The sequence below is a fragment of the Phacochoerus africanus genome, chromosome 14, assembly GCF_016906955.1.
Source record: "Phacochoerus africanus isolate WHEZ1 chromosome 14, ROS_Pafr_v1, whole genome shotgun sequence".
NCBI lineage: Eukaryota > Metazoa > Chordata > Mammalia > Artiodactyla > Suidae > Phacochoerus > Phacochoerus africanus.
Genome location: NC_062557.1, coordinates 6,009,072 through 6,024,572, shown reverse-complemented (window position 1 = coordinate 6,024,572; position 15,501 = coordinate 6,009,072). Strand labels below are relative to the sequence as shown.

Here is a 15,501-nt window from a genome sequence, read left to right as displayed (position 1 = left end):
GCAGCAACGCCAGAGCCTGGCCACATCTGTGACCTACACCACAGCTCATGGCAATGCCAGATCCTTAACCCGCTGAGCGAGGTTAGGGATCGAACCCACATCCTCACGGATACTAGTTGAGTTCTTAACCTGCTGAGCCACAACAGGAAGGCCCAATGAAGCCTTCTAGACATGAAGATTTGAGCCTGGCTGGGTTTATAAAAGGAGCAATGCAGCTGGGATTCTTCACCCAGGAGCAAAAGCAAAGCTGCCTGGGGGATGCAAATGCTGAGAAAAATAGAATTCAGGAAAGTAGGAAAAAAAAAATAAGAGGAAAATAACAAAAAAATGAATAAATAAAAGTAAAATTAGAAAAGGAAAAAAAAAAACTAGAAGTGGAGAGCAGGGCTCCCTTCCCTCCTCCTTTGTGAGGGATGTGATGGATGGGGCGATGGAGGGAAGATACGGAGCGTGCTTCCAGCTTTGATGTCTATTAAGTGCGTCGGTGGGAGAGAGAAGTCAAGTGTGGGGACCAGACCCTGGAAAGGGCTGGATCCCTGCCTCACACGGGGGCTGCGGCTCCGCCCAGAGCCGGGAGAGTTCTCCGGGCAGACAAGGTAAGACACGCAGGAGGGCAGCTGTTGCCCTTAGAGTCTGTGCCAGGCGGCAGCTTCCAGCTTCTGACGGGCGGGGTCAGGTTCCCGCAAACCGAGGAAAATGCTGTCGCGTGGAGAAACGCCTCTGCCCTTCTGGTGGCATCCGAGCTGGTGGAGTTACGGCTCCTGCCCAGCTCTTTGTGGTCAGGACAGCTGGCCTGGAGCAGGGACCAGGCAGCACCTGATCGCAGCACAACCCGAGACTGTGGATCGAGTCTTCTCTCAGGAGGTCGTCTCTGGGCAAGGGCCCAGGCCACCCTTCCTGCCGTCCAGGCTAGCTGTCCGCCTTCCTCAGGCGGTGGAAGAGGTTGCAGAAGAACTCGTACCAGAAGAACACGAAGCCGGTGGAGAGGGCGGCCTTCAGCAGGCTGGGGGACAGGCCTTTGAAGAAGCCCTGGGCGCCCTCCTCTCGCAGCACCTGCCTGGCGCAGTCCAGGAGGCCCTTATAGCTTCGAACCTGGGGAGAGAAAGCGATGGAGACATGGACACGGACTCGGTTCTCTCGAGCCTGGGGCACTCAAGCTCCCGGAAATACTTGCCAGAGGCAGGAATGAACGCAAAAAAGACAGAATAAGCCTCATGCTTGCTCTTCCAACTGGGCCAATGCAGCCTTAACCGATGAAGTGGCTGCACATCAGCACTGGACAGAGCTGCTTCCTGCCCAGGAGGCTCCCACGGCCAGGGACTCTCAAGCACCCAGTGAGAGCTCTGGACCCACCGCCCAGAGGCGCCTCTGACGTGCCCCTGTCCCTCCGGTCTCCTCTGGGCAGCAGATCTGAACCTGGCCCTCGTTAGCTCTGAGCCTGACCAGCGCCACCCCTCCAGCCTGGCCACCTCCAGCTGACTGCAAACTGCTGCTCGACGCGTGTCCCCGAGGCACAGCTCTGCTCAAGCCTTGCTCCCCTCCCGAAGCTTCAGGGACTCCTGATGACGAGGAGGATGACAGCAACGCGATAAAGAATCGAGCTGAAGCCCTGCAGCCTGGGGGCCAGGGCTTCCGTCGTCTGGCCTGGGCCTGGGCCCCAGTCGGCCTTCATCCCCCACCGCTCCTCAGCCACGCCTGCTGGCGCGAAATCTCTGTTGAGAGCAGGGCCTCCCCTCTCGGTCCTGGGCTCTCACCCGCTCTCCCTGCCCAAATTCAAAGCATCTCTTCAAGACAAGTTGGTAAATGGAAAAAAGGTGATAAAACCTGGTGTGTAACCCCGTTTCTGTTACAATGTGCCTGCGTCTATTTATACAAAGGAAGAAAAACCTCAGCGGATCGGACCTTGGCGGTGTTGGGCTTAGGAAGGCAGGTCAGAGAAAGACAATGACTAACAAAACCGAAGCCACTCAGAGAAAACCAGTGGCTGGGGCAGTGGAAACGAATTCCCCACTAGGAACCAGGAGGTTGTGGGTTCGCTCCCTGGCCTCACTCAGCGGGTTGAGAATCCGTCGTTGCCGTGAGCTGTGGTATAGGTCGCAGATGTGGCTCAGATCCTGCGTGGCTGTGGCTGTGGTGTAGGCTGGTGGCTACAGCTCCGATTCGAAACTCAACCTCTAGCCTGGCGGGTTCCATATACCGAGGGTGTGGCCCTAAAAAGCAAAAAAAAAAAAAAAGCAAAAAAAAGAAAAAGAAAAAAGGAACGAAGAAAAAAGAAAAGAAAAAACTACAGCTAAAGGGCTTCTCTGGGTGGGTGGTATTGGATTTCATTGTGATTTCTATCTTTTTGTCTCACTTCCCTCAAGTTTTCTACAGAGAAAATGTCTCCAACTACAAATCCACTTCTTTGTCCCCACCAGGAAGACGCGCTGCCTCCTCTCCGAGCTGCCTACTCTGCGGGGTCCTGCCCCTCTGCCATCGCCAGGCACATTTCTTTATGCCTTGACATTCCGGGGTCCCAGGTTCCAGAGGAAAAAGCCCGGAAATGACCCAGCCTTGCCCCCTGCCTCCCCACGCGTTACCATCTGCTCCCTTGGGAGCCCTTACCGCACGAAAGGAACAGAGGAAAACCCAACTGGTGAAAATACGAGCGGACCGGGAGTGACGACTGACATTACGGGAGTACCTGCCACAGGGCTTCTCTGAGTGGCAAGAGAAGTAATTCATGTATTTATTTAGGTTTCAGGGCCGCACTATGGAGGTTCCCAGGCCAGGGGTCGAATTGGAGCTGTTGCTGCCGGCCTACACCACAGCCACAGCCACGCCAGATCCACGCCGAGTGTGCGACCTACACCACAGCTCAAGGCAACATCAGATCCTTAACCCTCTGAGTGAGGCCAAGGATCGAACCATGTCCTCATGGATACTAGTCAGATTTGTTACCGCTGAGCCACAACGGGAACTTCTCTAGGGCATTTAAAACAGAATTTGGTTGATCAAACTTAACTCACCCCTTTCCAGAAACTCCTACTAAAAGCAAAAGCAAAGCACCCTGGGCCCCACTGTGAGCCTCCTTTTCTCTGTTCTTTAATATCTTGGGCCCTTTCTTCTGTCAGTAAACACTTGGTCCCAAACTGAACTAAACACTGTTTAGACGCAAACACTGTGCCCCCTCCAGCATCTCTGCACAGCGCCCAGTACACGCAGGGTCTTGCCTGTGGCTTCCATGTGCCCCGGGGTCCCCGGGCACAGGGTGGAGGCAAGAGGGCCGGGGGGGCAGGAGCTGACCCTGGTTCCTTCCCGTGCCCAGCAAGCGGCAAGGACCAGCCCTGTCTGCAGGGGGACTGCTCACCTGGCCAAAGGAGGCTCGGGCCTGCTCAAACCCTCTGACCTGCAGCCGTTTCTTGAAGAGGTCCAGGGGATACGTCAGGGTCTTGCTAATGACTCCAGCTCCACTGCCACAAAGCAGGTTTTTGAAGTTTCCTGAACCAGAGAAGTGATTGAGGCGGGAAATGAGAGAAACGAAATCTAGGTAAACGTCAAGGTTCCGGGATCTAATCCTCCACCATGAAACAAAACCCACAGGCAATCTCAACCTCAGAAGAATTTAATCCAGGAGTGGGAGAACCAGACTCGGCTACTTTCGGCAAGAATGAGAACGGGAGTTCTCGTTGTGGCTCAGCAGAAAGGAATCCGACTAGCATCCATGAGGACATGGGTTCGATCCCGCGCCTCGCTCAGTGGGTTAAGGATTGGCGTTGCCGTGAGCTGTGGTGTATGTTGCACACTTGGCATGGATCTGGAGTGGCTATGGCTGTGGCGTAGTCCGGCAGCTACAGCTCCAATCAGACCCCTAGCCTGGGAACCTCCATATGCTGTAGGTGTGGCCCTAAAAAGACAAAAAAAAAAAACAACAACAACAACAGTGAGAACAGACTGCAGACTGGACAGGCTGGTGGCAGAAGGGGTGCAAGCCTTTAGCAGTAATGGCCCAGCTGGAGGCAATAAGGGCTTTTAGGGCTCTGCCATGTGACTCAGCTCCTGGATTGAGAGGGAACAGAACTGCCCCCACCCCTGCCCTCCCCAAACCCAACCCAACCCAACCCACAAGCAAGATGGGCTGTTTGCAAGTGGGGCCTTTGACACAAAACCCAGGACCAAAAGCTGCATGCCACCGATGGGTGTGGCAGGAATTGGAAGAAATAAAGTCATCTGAACGAATGGATTTGTTTTGTCTTTTTTTTCTTTTGCTGCTTTTCAGGGCCAAACCCGCGGCATATGGAGGTTCCCAGGCTAGGGGTCCAATCGGAGCTGTAGCCGCAGGCCTACACCAGAGCCACAGCAACCAGCAACGCCAGAGCCAAGCCACATCTGCAAACTACACCACAGCTCATGGCAACACTGGATCTTTAACCCACTGAACAAGGCTAGGAATCGAACCCGTGTCCTCGTGGATACTAGTCAGGTTCGTTAACTGCTAGGCCACGATGGGAACTCAGGATTTGTTTGTTTTGTTGACTACAGACAGAGCAGGGGGAGCTCAGAGATCTGTGGTGTCTTAGCTTCTCCAGGAAAACTGTATTTCCTACCTGACTCAGAAAGAGATATTATAAATCAACTCTAATAATTTTTGAAAAAAGGAAAAAAGGGAGTTCCCATCGTGGCACAGTGGTTAACAAATCCGACTAGGAACCATGAGGTCGCGGGTTCGGTCCCTGCCCTTGCTCAGTGGGTTAAGGATCCAGCGTTGTCGTGAGCTGTGGTGTAGGTTGCAGATGCGGCTCGGATCCAGCGTTGCTGTGGCTCTGGTGTAGGCCGGTGGCTATGGCTCTGATTCAACCCCTAGCCTGGGAACCCTCCATATGCCGCAGGAGCGGCCCAAGAAATAGCAAAAAAAAAAAACCCAAACAAAACAAAAAAAAAGGAAAAAAGAAAGAAAGAGATGCTAGGGCTCAGGAACAGGCCCCAATTCCCTCCCCGCGAGGGCGGGCTCACCATCCGTCTTGTCCTCGGAGGGCATGGCCCACTCGCCCACGCGCTTCAAGGAGCTGTAGAAGGCGAACTGGAAGCCGGCGTAGGGGAAGATGGCCAGCAGGGTCGGGGTCAGGCCTTTGTAGAAGACCGAGGGGCCTTCCGTCCTGTACATGGTCACCACGGCGTCTCGCAGGGCTCTGTACACCTGACCACACGTGCCACTTGAGTAAGCGACGTCGCTTTAGCCCGAGAACACAGCCCGCCACGCACACTCCCCCTCCGCCAGAAACCAGCCACTGGGTCCAGAGAAAACCATGACTCGAAAAGACACACGGACGCCCATGTGCACAGCAGCACTACTCGCGACAGCCAAGACGTGGAAGCAACCTAACTGCCCGTCGACAGAGGAGTGGATCAAGAAGACGTGGTACCTACACACACAGGGGAATATTACTCAGCCATTCAAAGGAAAGGAAGAACGGTATGCACAGCAACAGGGATGGACCGAGAAATGATTGTGCTAAGTCAGACAGCGAGACACCCACATCAAACGCTCTCACTCACATGTGGAATCTAAAAAAAGGACACGACAGAGTTCCCGCCATGGAGCAGTGGAAACTAATCCGACTAGAAACCATGAGGTTGTGGGTTCCATCCCCGGCCTTGCTCGGGGGGTTAAGGATCTGGTGTTGCCGTGGGCTGTGGTGTCGGTCACAGATGAGGCTCGGATCCTGTGTTGCTGGGGCTGAATGAGGGGTTGAATCAGAGCTGTAGCCGCCGGCCTACACCACAGCCACAGCAACGCCAGGTCTGAGCCACATCTGCGACCGACACCACAGCTCACGGTAACACCAGATCCCTAACCCACTGAGGGAGCTCAGGGATTGAACCCGCAACCTCATGGTTCCTAGTCGGGTCCGTTAACCTCTGAGCCACCATGGGAACTCCCTGTTCCCTTTTCTTAACACTGTCTTGCCCTTTTCCTTCTCATAGACTTTTCCTAAAGGCTGAAACCCCAGCAGAGCTGAAACCAGTTATTCTAACCTTATCCCAGATGAAATTTTTTTTTTTGTCTTTTTGTCTTTTCTAGGGCTGCTTCCAAGGCATATGGAGATTCCCAGGCTAGGGGTCTAATTGGAGTTGTAGCTGCCAGCCTACACCATAGCCACAGCAACGCGGGATCCGAGCCACGTCTGCAACCTACGCCACAGAGCTCACGGCAACGCTGGATCCTTAACCCACTGAGCCAGGCCAGGGATAGAACCTGCCACCTCATGGTTCCTAGTCGGATTCATTAACCACTGAGCCACAATGGGAACTCCCCAGATCAAATTCTTAAGGAAAACATCATTCCCCAGGAACCACATCCCAGGGTCTTCTTTTGTATACACGTCCAGGAAACAGACTATGGTGTGGGCTCGATTTCAGGGTTAGTCCCTCCTCCGGTCTGACTCGGTGATCCACTTCCTCCAATGCGTTCTTCGTGGAAACCCAACCCACCATCGCAGTGGTACAGCCAGAGGCTCTCAGGTCTCATCTTCCCAGATGCCCTCCCTGTCTGCTATTTGTCCGCCTTCCCCCGAAGGGTCTGTCTCCCCGGAGAGGCTGTGAGCGCCCTGCCTGGTGTTGGGCACAGGAACGGGCTGACAGATGGGCTGAAAAACCCCAGGCTCCCTCAGCTCTGTTCCATCTAAGGAAAGAGCCCCCGCCCCGGGACACCCTCCACCCCTCAGGCGCCCCTTCTCTGGCCCAGTCACTCACCCTAGGCTCACCCTGAGCTGCATAGCGGGTTCGCAGCACATCCACGGGGTGCACGGTGAGGGTGGCTACGCAGGCAGACAGGCCGCCGCAGACGAAGTGGACAGAGAAGTCGCGGGCATCTCGCACACTGGCCCTGTGCACCAGCTCGGTCAGCACCTCAAATGACAAAAACTGTGCAAGAGTGAGTGACGTCATGGACAGATGCCCCCTAAATGCACCCCCCCATGACTCAGGTGGGGCCAAGTCCTAAGGACCAGGAAATACTCTTCTTTTTCTTTTTTTTTTTTAGTGCTGCACCCATGGCATATGGAAGTTCCCAGGCTAGGGGTGGAATAGGAGTTGCAGCTGCTGGTCTGCACCACAGGCACAGCAACATCAGATCTGAGCCAGTCTGTGACCTACACCATAGCTTTCAGCATTACTGGATCCTTAACCCACTGAGCAAGGCCAGGGACCAGACCTGCATCCTCAAGGACACCAGTCAGATTCTTAACTTACAAAGTCACAATGGGAACTCCCAGGAGGTACTTTTTCTTTTTGGTCTTTTTAGGGCCACACCTGAGGCACATGGAGGTTCCCAGGCTAGGGGTCGAATTGGACCTGTAGATGCTGGCCTATGCCACAGCCACAGCAACTGGGGATCCGAGCTGCATCTATGACCTACCCCACAGCTCATGGCAACGCTGGATCCTTAACCCACTGAGGAGGCCAGAGATCAAACCTGCATCCTCATGGTTCCTAGTCAGATTCATTTCCACTGCGCCACGACGGGAACTCCAGGAGGTATTTCTTGAACAGTGACAATACAATAAACATATCACTTTATGCAAAGCTCAGATACCATTTTATTTGTGTTTCTTTTTTGTTTGCTTTTTGGGGCTGCACCTGTGGCATATGGAGGTTCCCAGGCTAGGGGTCTAATGGGAGCTACAGCTGCCGGCCTACAACAAAGCCATGGCAACATGGGATCCTCAACCCACTGAGCAAGGTCAGGGATGGAACCTGCAACCTCCTGGTTCCTAGTCAGATTTGTTTCCACTGCGCCACTACAGGAACTCTTCAGATATCATCTTATACTTGGAGCAGAGCCAAATACTCAAAGGGTAAGGAAATACATGAGGAGGAGTTTCCCTTGTGGCTCGGCAGAAGCCAACCTGACTAGTATCCATGACGATGCAGATTTGATCACTTTCCTCGCTCAGTGGGTTACGGATGCGGTGTTGGCAGAACCTCTTTGCCTGCCTGCCCACTCGCATCTCTCACAAGCGTCCTATCTTAATAAACCTATCTCTTGGGAGTTCCCATCGGGAAGGAATCTGACTAGGAACCATGAGGTTGCAGGTTTGATCCCTGGCCTCACTCAGTGGGTTAAGGATCCTGCGTTGCCGTGAGCTGTGGTGTAGGTTGCAGACGAGGCTTGGATCTGGCGTTGCTGTGGCTGTGGTGTAGGCTGGCACCTGCAGCTCTGATTCGACCCCTAGCCTGGGAACCTCCATATGCCATAGCCTGAAAAAGCAAAAAAATAAAATAAAATTTAAAAATCGATTTCTTGCCTTCCACTTTGTCTCTTGCTAAATTCCTTCTGCACAGAGACATGAAGAACCTGAACCTCAACAGAAGACCACCCGACCCCTGAACCCCAGCTTGGAAAACAATACCAAGCTTGCCTCTCCCCTGATCCTTATCTGCAGTCCTATTTTTCACTCCCCAAACTCAAACCACCTCCCAGTCTCTCCTAAGGGGGGCACAGTCTTTGAGGCATTAGTCTGCTGTGACCCTCCTTTGCCTGGCAAAGCAATAAAGCTATTTTTTCTCCTTTGCGCCCGCCCCCAAAAGGATCCGGTGTTGCCATGAGCTGTGGCGCAGGTTGCAGATGCGGCTCAGATCTGGCATTGCCATGGCTGTGATGTACACTGGCAGTTGCAGCTCAGATTCAACTCCTAACCCAGGAACTTCCATATGCAGTAAGGCCCCCCCAGAAAAGAAAAGAAGCCTAAATCCTAATCCCAGCCTCACCACCTAGAGGCTGTGCGGCTTTGGGCAGCTCACCTAACCTCTCTGTGACTCATATAAATGCCTATTCCACCTTCCTCACAGTGCTGCTGGGCAGCTCGAAGGAAGCACAGAGGTGAAAGCGCTATTTTGAAAAAGGAAGAGCATTTGCACGGCCATTTGCCAAGCCCTCCAGGGGCCTGGCATCAAGACAGTCTCTGACTTGTCTCGCCTCATATTCAGGGGTCGTTAAGTCCCCAGGGTGGGGAGACAAAAGTGGGGGAGCCAGAGCTCAGTGTGACTCTCTCTTCATTTGTCAGGTAGCTTTCTGGCCAAGATCAGTGAGAAATGTGCTGCCTGCCTCCTGCTGCCCTACCTCGGGCAGTGCCCCTGCAGGTCCCATCATCATCCTGGGCTCCCCCATTGCTCAATGTGACCCCAGGGGCCTGGCTGGGTCCCCTGCCACCTACTTGGACAGCTCCATAGCCTATGGAGAGAAGCTGGGCTGGGATGTGTCCTTTCCAGAACGCCGTTGGGCCCTCCTCTTGCCAAATCTGTCTCCCGGCCTGTAGGATCCCGTGGTATTTTGCATTGGGGTCACTGCGAGACAGGCGCTCAATCTGAAGCTGGGAATCAAAACTGAAGTAGTCAGGACTGCAGTGGGGTGAGAAGAAAGAATGTCAGATGTTCCCACTGTGGCGCGATGGGATCAGGGGCATCTCTGGAGCGCGGGGACACAGGCTGATCCCTGGCCCGGCACAGCGGGTTAAGGATCCAGCGTTGCCGCGGCTGCAGCTCAGGTTGTGACGGTGGCTCAGATCTGATCCCTGGCCCAGGAACTCCATATGCTGTGGGGCAGCCAAAAAAGAAAAAGGAAAGAAAGAATTTCAGAGAAGGTAACAAAGGGCCTCTTCCTAACAAAATCCCAAGCTCTAGGAACTGCTTTGGCCAAAAAGAGTGAACTGGTCCTGCAGCCCGTTACACGGAACAGGGGGGAGAAGGTTACCTGGAAACGGATCTTGATGACGTCCAAGGGGCTGATCATCGCCCGAGTGACAAGTCCAGAGACAGATCCAGCCACTGCCACCTCGAGATTGGAGATATTCCTGCCATCTGCTCTGGGGTCATAGCCCACCATCCCTGCCCCTGGACCACACAATGTCCATCAGCTTCAAGCTAAACGCAAGAGACTCGGAGTCAATACCAGAGCAAGTTCTTAGGGTGTCTGCTCAACCATCACTCCTCAGAGCAACCCCCCACGCCCGACCAGCCCACAGCGAGCAAGCCCCCCACCCCCGACCAGCCCACAGCCCACAGCGAGCAACGCCCTTATCCATCCCTTTACTCTGCTTATCCTGCTTTACTCTTCTTTACAACATTTACATAACAGACATTTGGAGTTCCCATTGTGGCTCAATAGTAACAAATCCGACTAGTATCCATGAGGACATGGGTTCGATCCCTGGCCTCACTCAGTGGGTTAAGGATCTAGCGTTGCTGCAAGCTGTGGTTCAAGTCACAGATGAGGCTTGGACCCCACGTTGCTGTGGCTGTGGCATAGGCCCTGATTGGATCCCTAGCCTGGGAACTTCCATACACCCCAGGTATGGCCCTAAAAAGGAAAAAAAAAAAAAAAAAAGACTAGGTCAGGAGTTCCCTGATGGCCTAGCACTTAACGACCTGATGTTGTCACTGCTGTGGCTCAGGTTGCTGCCATAGCACAGGTTTGATCCCTGGGTTGGGAACTTCTGAATGCTCTGGGCGTGGTCAAAAAAAAATTTCAGAAGGGACCTCAGAATAACCTAGTTTTTTGACCACCTCTAGTAACAGGGAAGTCAGGGCCCACACAGGGACACCTTCGCCCCACTGTTGTTTCTTTTTCTCCACTCACTCTCCCTGGAACTCTGTCTGTACCAGTCCCTCAGCCCCAAACCCGAATATTTCTGAAAGTACCAAAGTAGCACTCCAATCCATCCTTGAAATTGACCAGACATTTCCACGGGGCTCTATCAGCACAGTACTTTAAAACAATGTCTTATTAAAGTCTAGTGGCGGAATTCCCATAGTGGCTTAATGGGTTAAGAATCTGGCTAGTATCCATGGGGATGCAGGTTCAATCCCTGGCCTTGCTCAGTGTGTCAAAGGATCCGGTGTTGCCGTGAGCTGTGGTGTAGGTCGAAGATGCAGCTCGGATCTGACATTGCTGTGGCTGAGGCGAAGGCCAGCAGCTGCAGCTCCAATTCAATCTCTAGCCTGGAACCTCCATACGCAGCAGGGATAGCCCCCCCTCGCCACCCCAAAAAAGTCTAATGGTATGAAATCTCCCCACCCTTGCCAGGAATGTGCCCATTCCTCGCTAACTTCTCTGCACAACCTCAAAGGTCACGCTGAGCAGTGCTGGTTCCCTGCTGTCAAGAAGGGGGCATTTCTATAAGTAGGCGCTCTGTACAGCTGGACATAATCTTACACCTCAAATCAAGAAGCCTGAGTTCAGGGAGTTCTTGCTGTGGCTCAGTGGATTAAGAATCCTACTAGGATCCATGAGGATGCGGGTTCGATCCCTGGCCTCACTCAGTGGGTTAAGGATCCCACATTGCTGTGAGCTGTGGTGTAGATTCACAGCTGCGGTTCCAATTTGACCTCTAGCCTGGGAACCTCTATATGCTATGGGTGTGGTCCTAAGAATAAATAAATAAATAGAAAACTACTTTATAAGAAAAAAAAAGAAGGGAGTTCCCTTCATGGCTCAGCAGAGACAAATCTGACCAGCATCCATGAGGACAAAGGTTCAATCCCCGACCTTGCTCAGTGGGTTAAGGATCTGCCATTGCTTTGAGCTGAGGTGTAGGTCACAGACTCGGCTCAGATCCTGCGTTGCTGTGACTGTGGTGTATCTCCGATTGGACCCCTAGCAGGTTTCATTTTCTTCTGGAAAATGGTAATGATGGTGGCCCTGCCTAGCCAGATTTCTGGAAGGAACATCCAAAATATCATGTGTGATAAGCTCTGTAAGAAAGGTAAAATTTTTTTACACGTGAAAGGGCTTGTAAATCACAATTCAGTAGTGGCCTTACTTTTTCTGCTGGTTCAAAATTTCCTTCTTGTACCAAAAAGCCTTGATATTTATCTGAAGAGACAAGATAAAAAATGAAATATGATTACATGTATGATACAATTCAGTATTCAGAAGATAGGGAGCCGCTGGTGTCTGCCTTAGCCACCCCCCTTTTACTACTGCAGCAGCTATGCAGGTCTCCCGCGGTGAGCGTGTGTGCCCCTGGGCTCAGCTGAGAGTCTCTGCAGATGTGCCCACGTGTGGACACAGATGTCCACGTGTGCCTTTGAGCGTGTTTTTTCTCTCCGAGTCAGAGAAGACGCCCGCGAGGTGGGCTCCCGCGTGTAGAAGTGCCCGGGGCGTGTCCAGGATTTTGCTCCCTGCGTCCCTGAAGATGCTTCTCACGTCAGACGTGACACGTGTGGGTACAGTCCCGGCCCCCGCGTGAGTACTTGCGCGTGTGGGCCCCTCCCGGGGAGCAGGGGAGCGACGGTGCAGGTCCCCGAGAAAAGTGCCAGGAGGGAGGAGGTAAAGGTCACTCACCCAGCTCAGAGGGCGCGGCACGACTCTCCGCGCTCTTCTCTCCCTCCCTCCTCACGCACGCTAACAGCAAAATTTAACTGCTCTTGGCAGGAACCGACGGGCTTCGGGACCAATCACCGCGCAGCTTCCGACAGACGCTGAACCAATGGTTGCAAGCCGCCCCTGGACCAACGCCTCTCAAGTTACCTCTGGGTAATGTAGTCCTTCGCTACCAAGGTTGTTTTCACCGCCCCCTTACCCCGCGAGGCGCAGAGCCTCCTGGGAGATGTAGTCCCTCGGCGCACGCGTGCGCAAATATAACCCACGCGTTGGAAGGAGGCGGGTCCCAAGCCAGACTGCGCACTTGGAGGTCGCGGTGCAGTGTGGCCCGCGCTTTAGATCAGCCCGCTGGCCGGCGGAAGTTTAGGGCGTTCTGGGCTTGACCTCCTTTCCTCAAAACCGTCGTAGTTCCAGAATCCGGATAATCTAAACTTGGAAAAGATGGCGGGAAGCTTAATCAAAGCCTGGAGGCCATGGAGGAGGGAATAGATGAGTTTTTAAGTCCAAGATGGGGACGGCAAAAATACAGAGGTTTTGTTTGCCCTTAGGAAAATAAAAATACATAGACATATTACAGAAAATGTAGAAATAAAGGGGAAATGACTCATCCTACCTTTCTTACGCAAATAGCATCAGCGTTTTGCAGGACAGTATTTCTTCCTGATTTTTAAATAAATTGTTTTTTACGTTAGTGCAATCATTTTGACGCACAATATCTATTTTTAATTTTTTTTTTTCTTTTGTCCTGTGGCCTACGGAAGTTCCCGGACCAGGGATCGAATCCGAACCTCAGCTGTGACCTAAATCTCAGCTGTGGCAACATTGGATTCTTAACACCTTTTGGCACTGCAGGATCTCCTTTATTGCACAATTTTAAATCTTTTCATGCATATGCAGTAGTAGAGAGACCAGCTCAATGAGCCACCATATAGTCATTACTGACTTTCAACAATTAACCAACCCTTGGTCAGTCTCATTTCCTCTATACCAGCAGCTATGTGCCACTGGTGCGGAGTCCAGACTCAATTTATTGGCCTCACTGCAGGACAAGCCAATAAATTGGAAGAGGAAAATTAAAAAAAAAAAATGAAAGAGGAGTTATGGGGGCAAGGAATAATGACTTTATTGAGAATGCCAGCAGACTGAGAAGATGGTGGACTCTTGTCCCAAAGAACTGTCTGGCCTGGGTTAGAATTCCGGCTTCTTTTATAAGGTGAGGGAGTCACACAGTTCCTGGTTCCAGTCAGCCTCAGAAGGGATGTGTTGATTTCTTCTTTCCAGCAGTCACACAGATGGGCCTGGTCAGGAGGTTTCCTGGGAGCTGAACAAAGCAATTTTTTCTTTTTTAGGGCCGCACCCATGGCATATGGAAGTTCCCAGGCTAGGGGTCGACTCAGAGCTACAGCTGCCAGCCTACGCCATAGCTACAGCAGCTCAGGATCCAAGCCTCCCCCATGACCACAGCTCCTGGAAACACTGCATTCTTAAGCCACCGAGCAAGGATCGAACCCCCATCCTCATGGATACTAGTTGGGCTCCTTACCAGTGAGTCACAACAGGAACTTCCAACAAAGCTATCTTAGCTTAACTCTCATTACCTGGGAGGCAGGGTTCCCAGAGATCAGGGATCTTGTATAATTTAAGCTTAGAGGTAACGTCCCTGTAGTGATTAACTTGTAGCAAATGCACTAGAATACAAAGGATAAAGTAGAAGAAACAGATCCAATATGGAAACAGATTTGTTCTTCCCCCTTATATCACCCCCAACATTATTTTTAAGTAAATGCCAGATATCATGTGATTTTTACCAGTAAGCATCTCAAAATGTATCTTTTTCTTGGTGGTGGGGGGGGATTCTCTCCTGCAGCATTTTTAAGCTCCCAGGCCTGGGGATCAAACCTATGCCACAGTAGCAACCTAAGCCACAGCAGTGATGATACTGGATCCTTAACTGGCTGCACCACCAGGGAGAACACCTCAAAATGTATCTTTAAAAGACAAGTGTTAGAAGCTTGTCTTTAAAAGACAAGTGATGGTCTAGCGGGTCAAGATTCCTGTGTTCTCGCTGCTGCGGTTCTGGTCGCTGCTGTCTGGCTGAAACAAACAAACAAACAAACAAAAAACAAAAAAATAAACCTGAAATAAACATTGCAACTCAAAAAAAAAAAAAAAAAAAGGCGGGGTGTTCCCTTTTGTTGTTGTTGTTGTTGTTGTTGCTATTTCTTGGGCCGCTCCTGCGGCATATGGAGGTTCCCAGGCTAGGGGTGGAATCAGAGCTGGAGCCACCGGCCTACGCCAGAGCCACAGCAACGCGGGATCCGAGCTGCGTCTGTGACCTACACCACAGCTCATGGCAACGCCGGATCGTTAACCCACTGAGCAAGGGCAGGGACCGAACCCGCAACCTCATGGTTCCTAGTCGGATTCGTTAACCACTGTGCCACGACGGGAACTCCTGAGTGTTCCCTTTTTAAAAATACATCCACAAAACTGTCACCCACCTCCCAAAACAATAACTTCCTAATATTATCAAATATCAAATTAGTGTTTACATTTCTCTGATTGACCTATAAATGTTACGTTTTTGTTGGCCCCATCCGCCGCATGCAGAAGTTCCCAGGTCAGGGACTGAATCCGAGCCAAAGCTTCAACCTATGCTGCGGCTGCAGTAACACCAGATCCTTTAACCCACTGCGCCAATCTGTGGATCCAAGCCGAGCCTCCCCCATGACCTGAGCCACTGTGTCTGGATTCTTAACCCACTGTGCCACAGCAGGAACTCCAAGTTCTTAATTTTATTTATTTACTTTTTTTTTGTTTAACTTTTTTGTCTTTTAGGGCCGCACCTGTGGCATATGGAGGTTCCCAGGCTTAGGGTCAAATCAGAGCTGTAGCTGCTGGCCTACACCACGGCCACAGCAACGTGGGATCCTTCACCCACTGATCGAGGCCAGGGATCAAACCTGTGTCCTCATGGATGCTGGTCGTATTTGTTTCCCCTTGGGATGTGAACCCCTAAGTTCTTAATTTTAATGAAGTCTAATCTATTGATTATTTTTCCTTTTATGCATCATATTTTTGGTATCATACCTAAGAATTCTTGCCTAATTAAGGGTCATAAAGATTTTTCTCCTGTGTTT

The 15,501-nt window shown here is 51.9% G+C and overlaps 1 protein-coding gene across 3 annotated transcripts; it reads right to left on the bottom strand.

Annotated features, from left to right (window-relative positions):
• Nucleotides 1-290: 290 nt before the first annotated feature.
• SLC25A19 (solute carrier family 25 member 19) lies at nucleotides 291-12,403 on the bottom strand. Of its 3 annotated transcripts, XM_047757623.1 has the most exons (8): nucleotides 12,323-12,402; nucleotides 11,799-11,851; nucleotides 9,731-9,900; nucleotides 9,195-9,350; nucleotides 6,733-6,903; nucleotides 4,993-5,176; nucleotides 3,350-3,480; nucleotides 291-1,092 (listed from the first exon to the last, which is right to left on the bottom strand). In XM_047757623.1, exons 3-8 carry the CDS (start codon nucleotides 9,860-9,862, stop codon nucleotides 910-912), a joined length of 957 nt encoding a protein of 318 aa, XP_047613579.1. In that variant the 5' UTR covers nucleotides 9,863-9,900; nucleotides 11,799-11,851; nucleotides 12,323-12,402; the 3' UTR covers nucleotides 291-909. The 3 variants fall into 3 exon arrangements, with proteins under 3 accessions (XP_047613579.1, XP_047613578.1, XP_047613580.1); XM_047757622.1 differs by lacking the exon at nucleotides 291-1,092 and having other exon boundaries at nucleotides 2,916-3,480; nucleotides 12,323-12,403; XM_047757624.1 differs by lacking the exons at nucleotides 291-1,092; nucleotides 9,195-9,350 and having other exon boundaries at nucleotides 2,916-3,480; nucleotides 12,323-12,403.
• Between the last annotated feature and the right edge of the window lie 3,098 nt (nucleotides 12,404-15,501).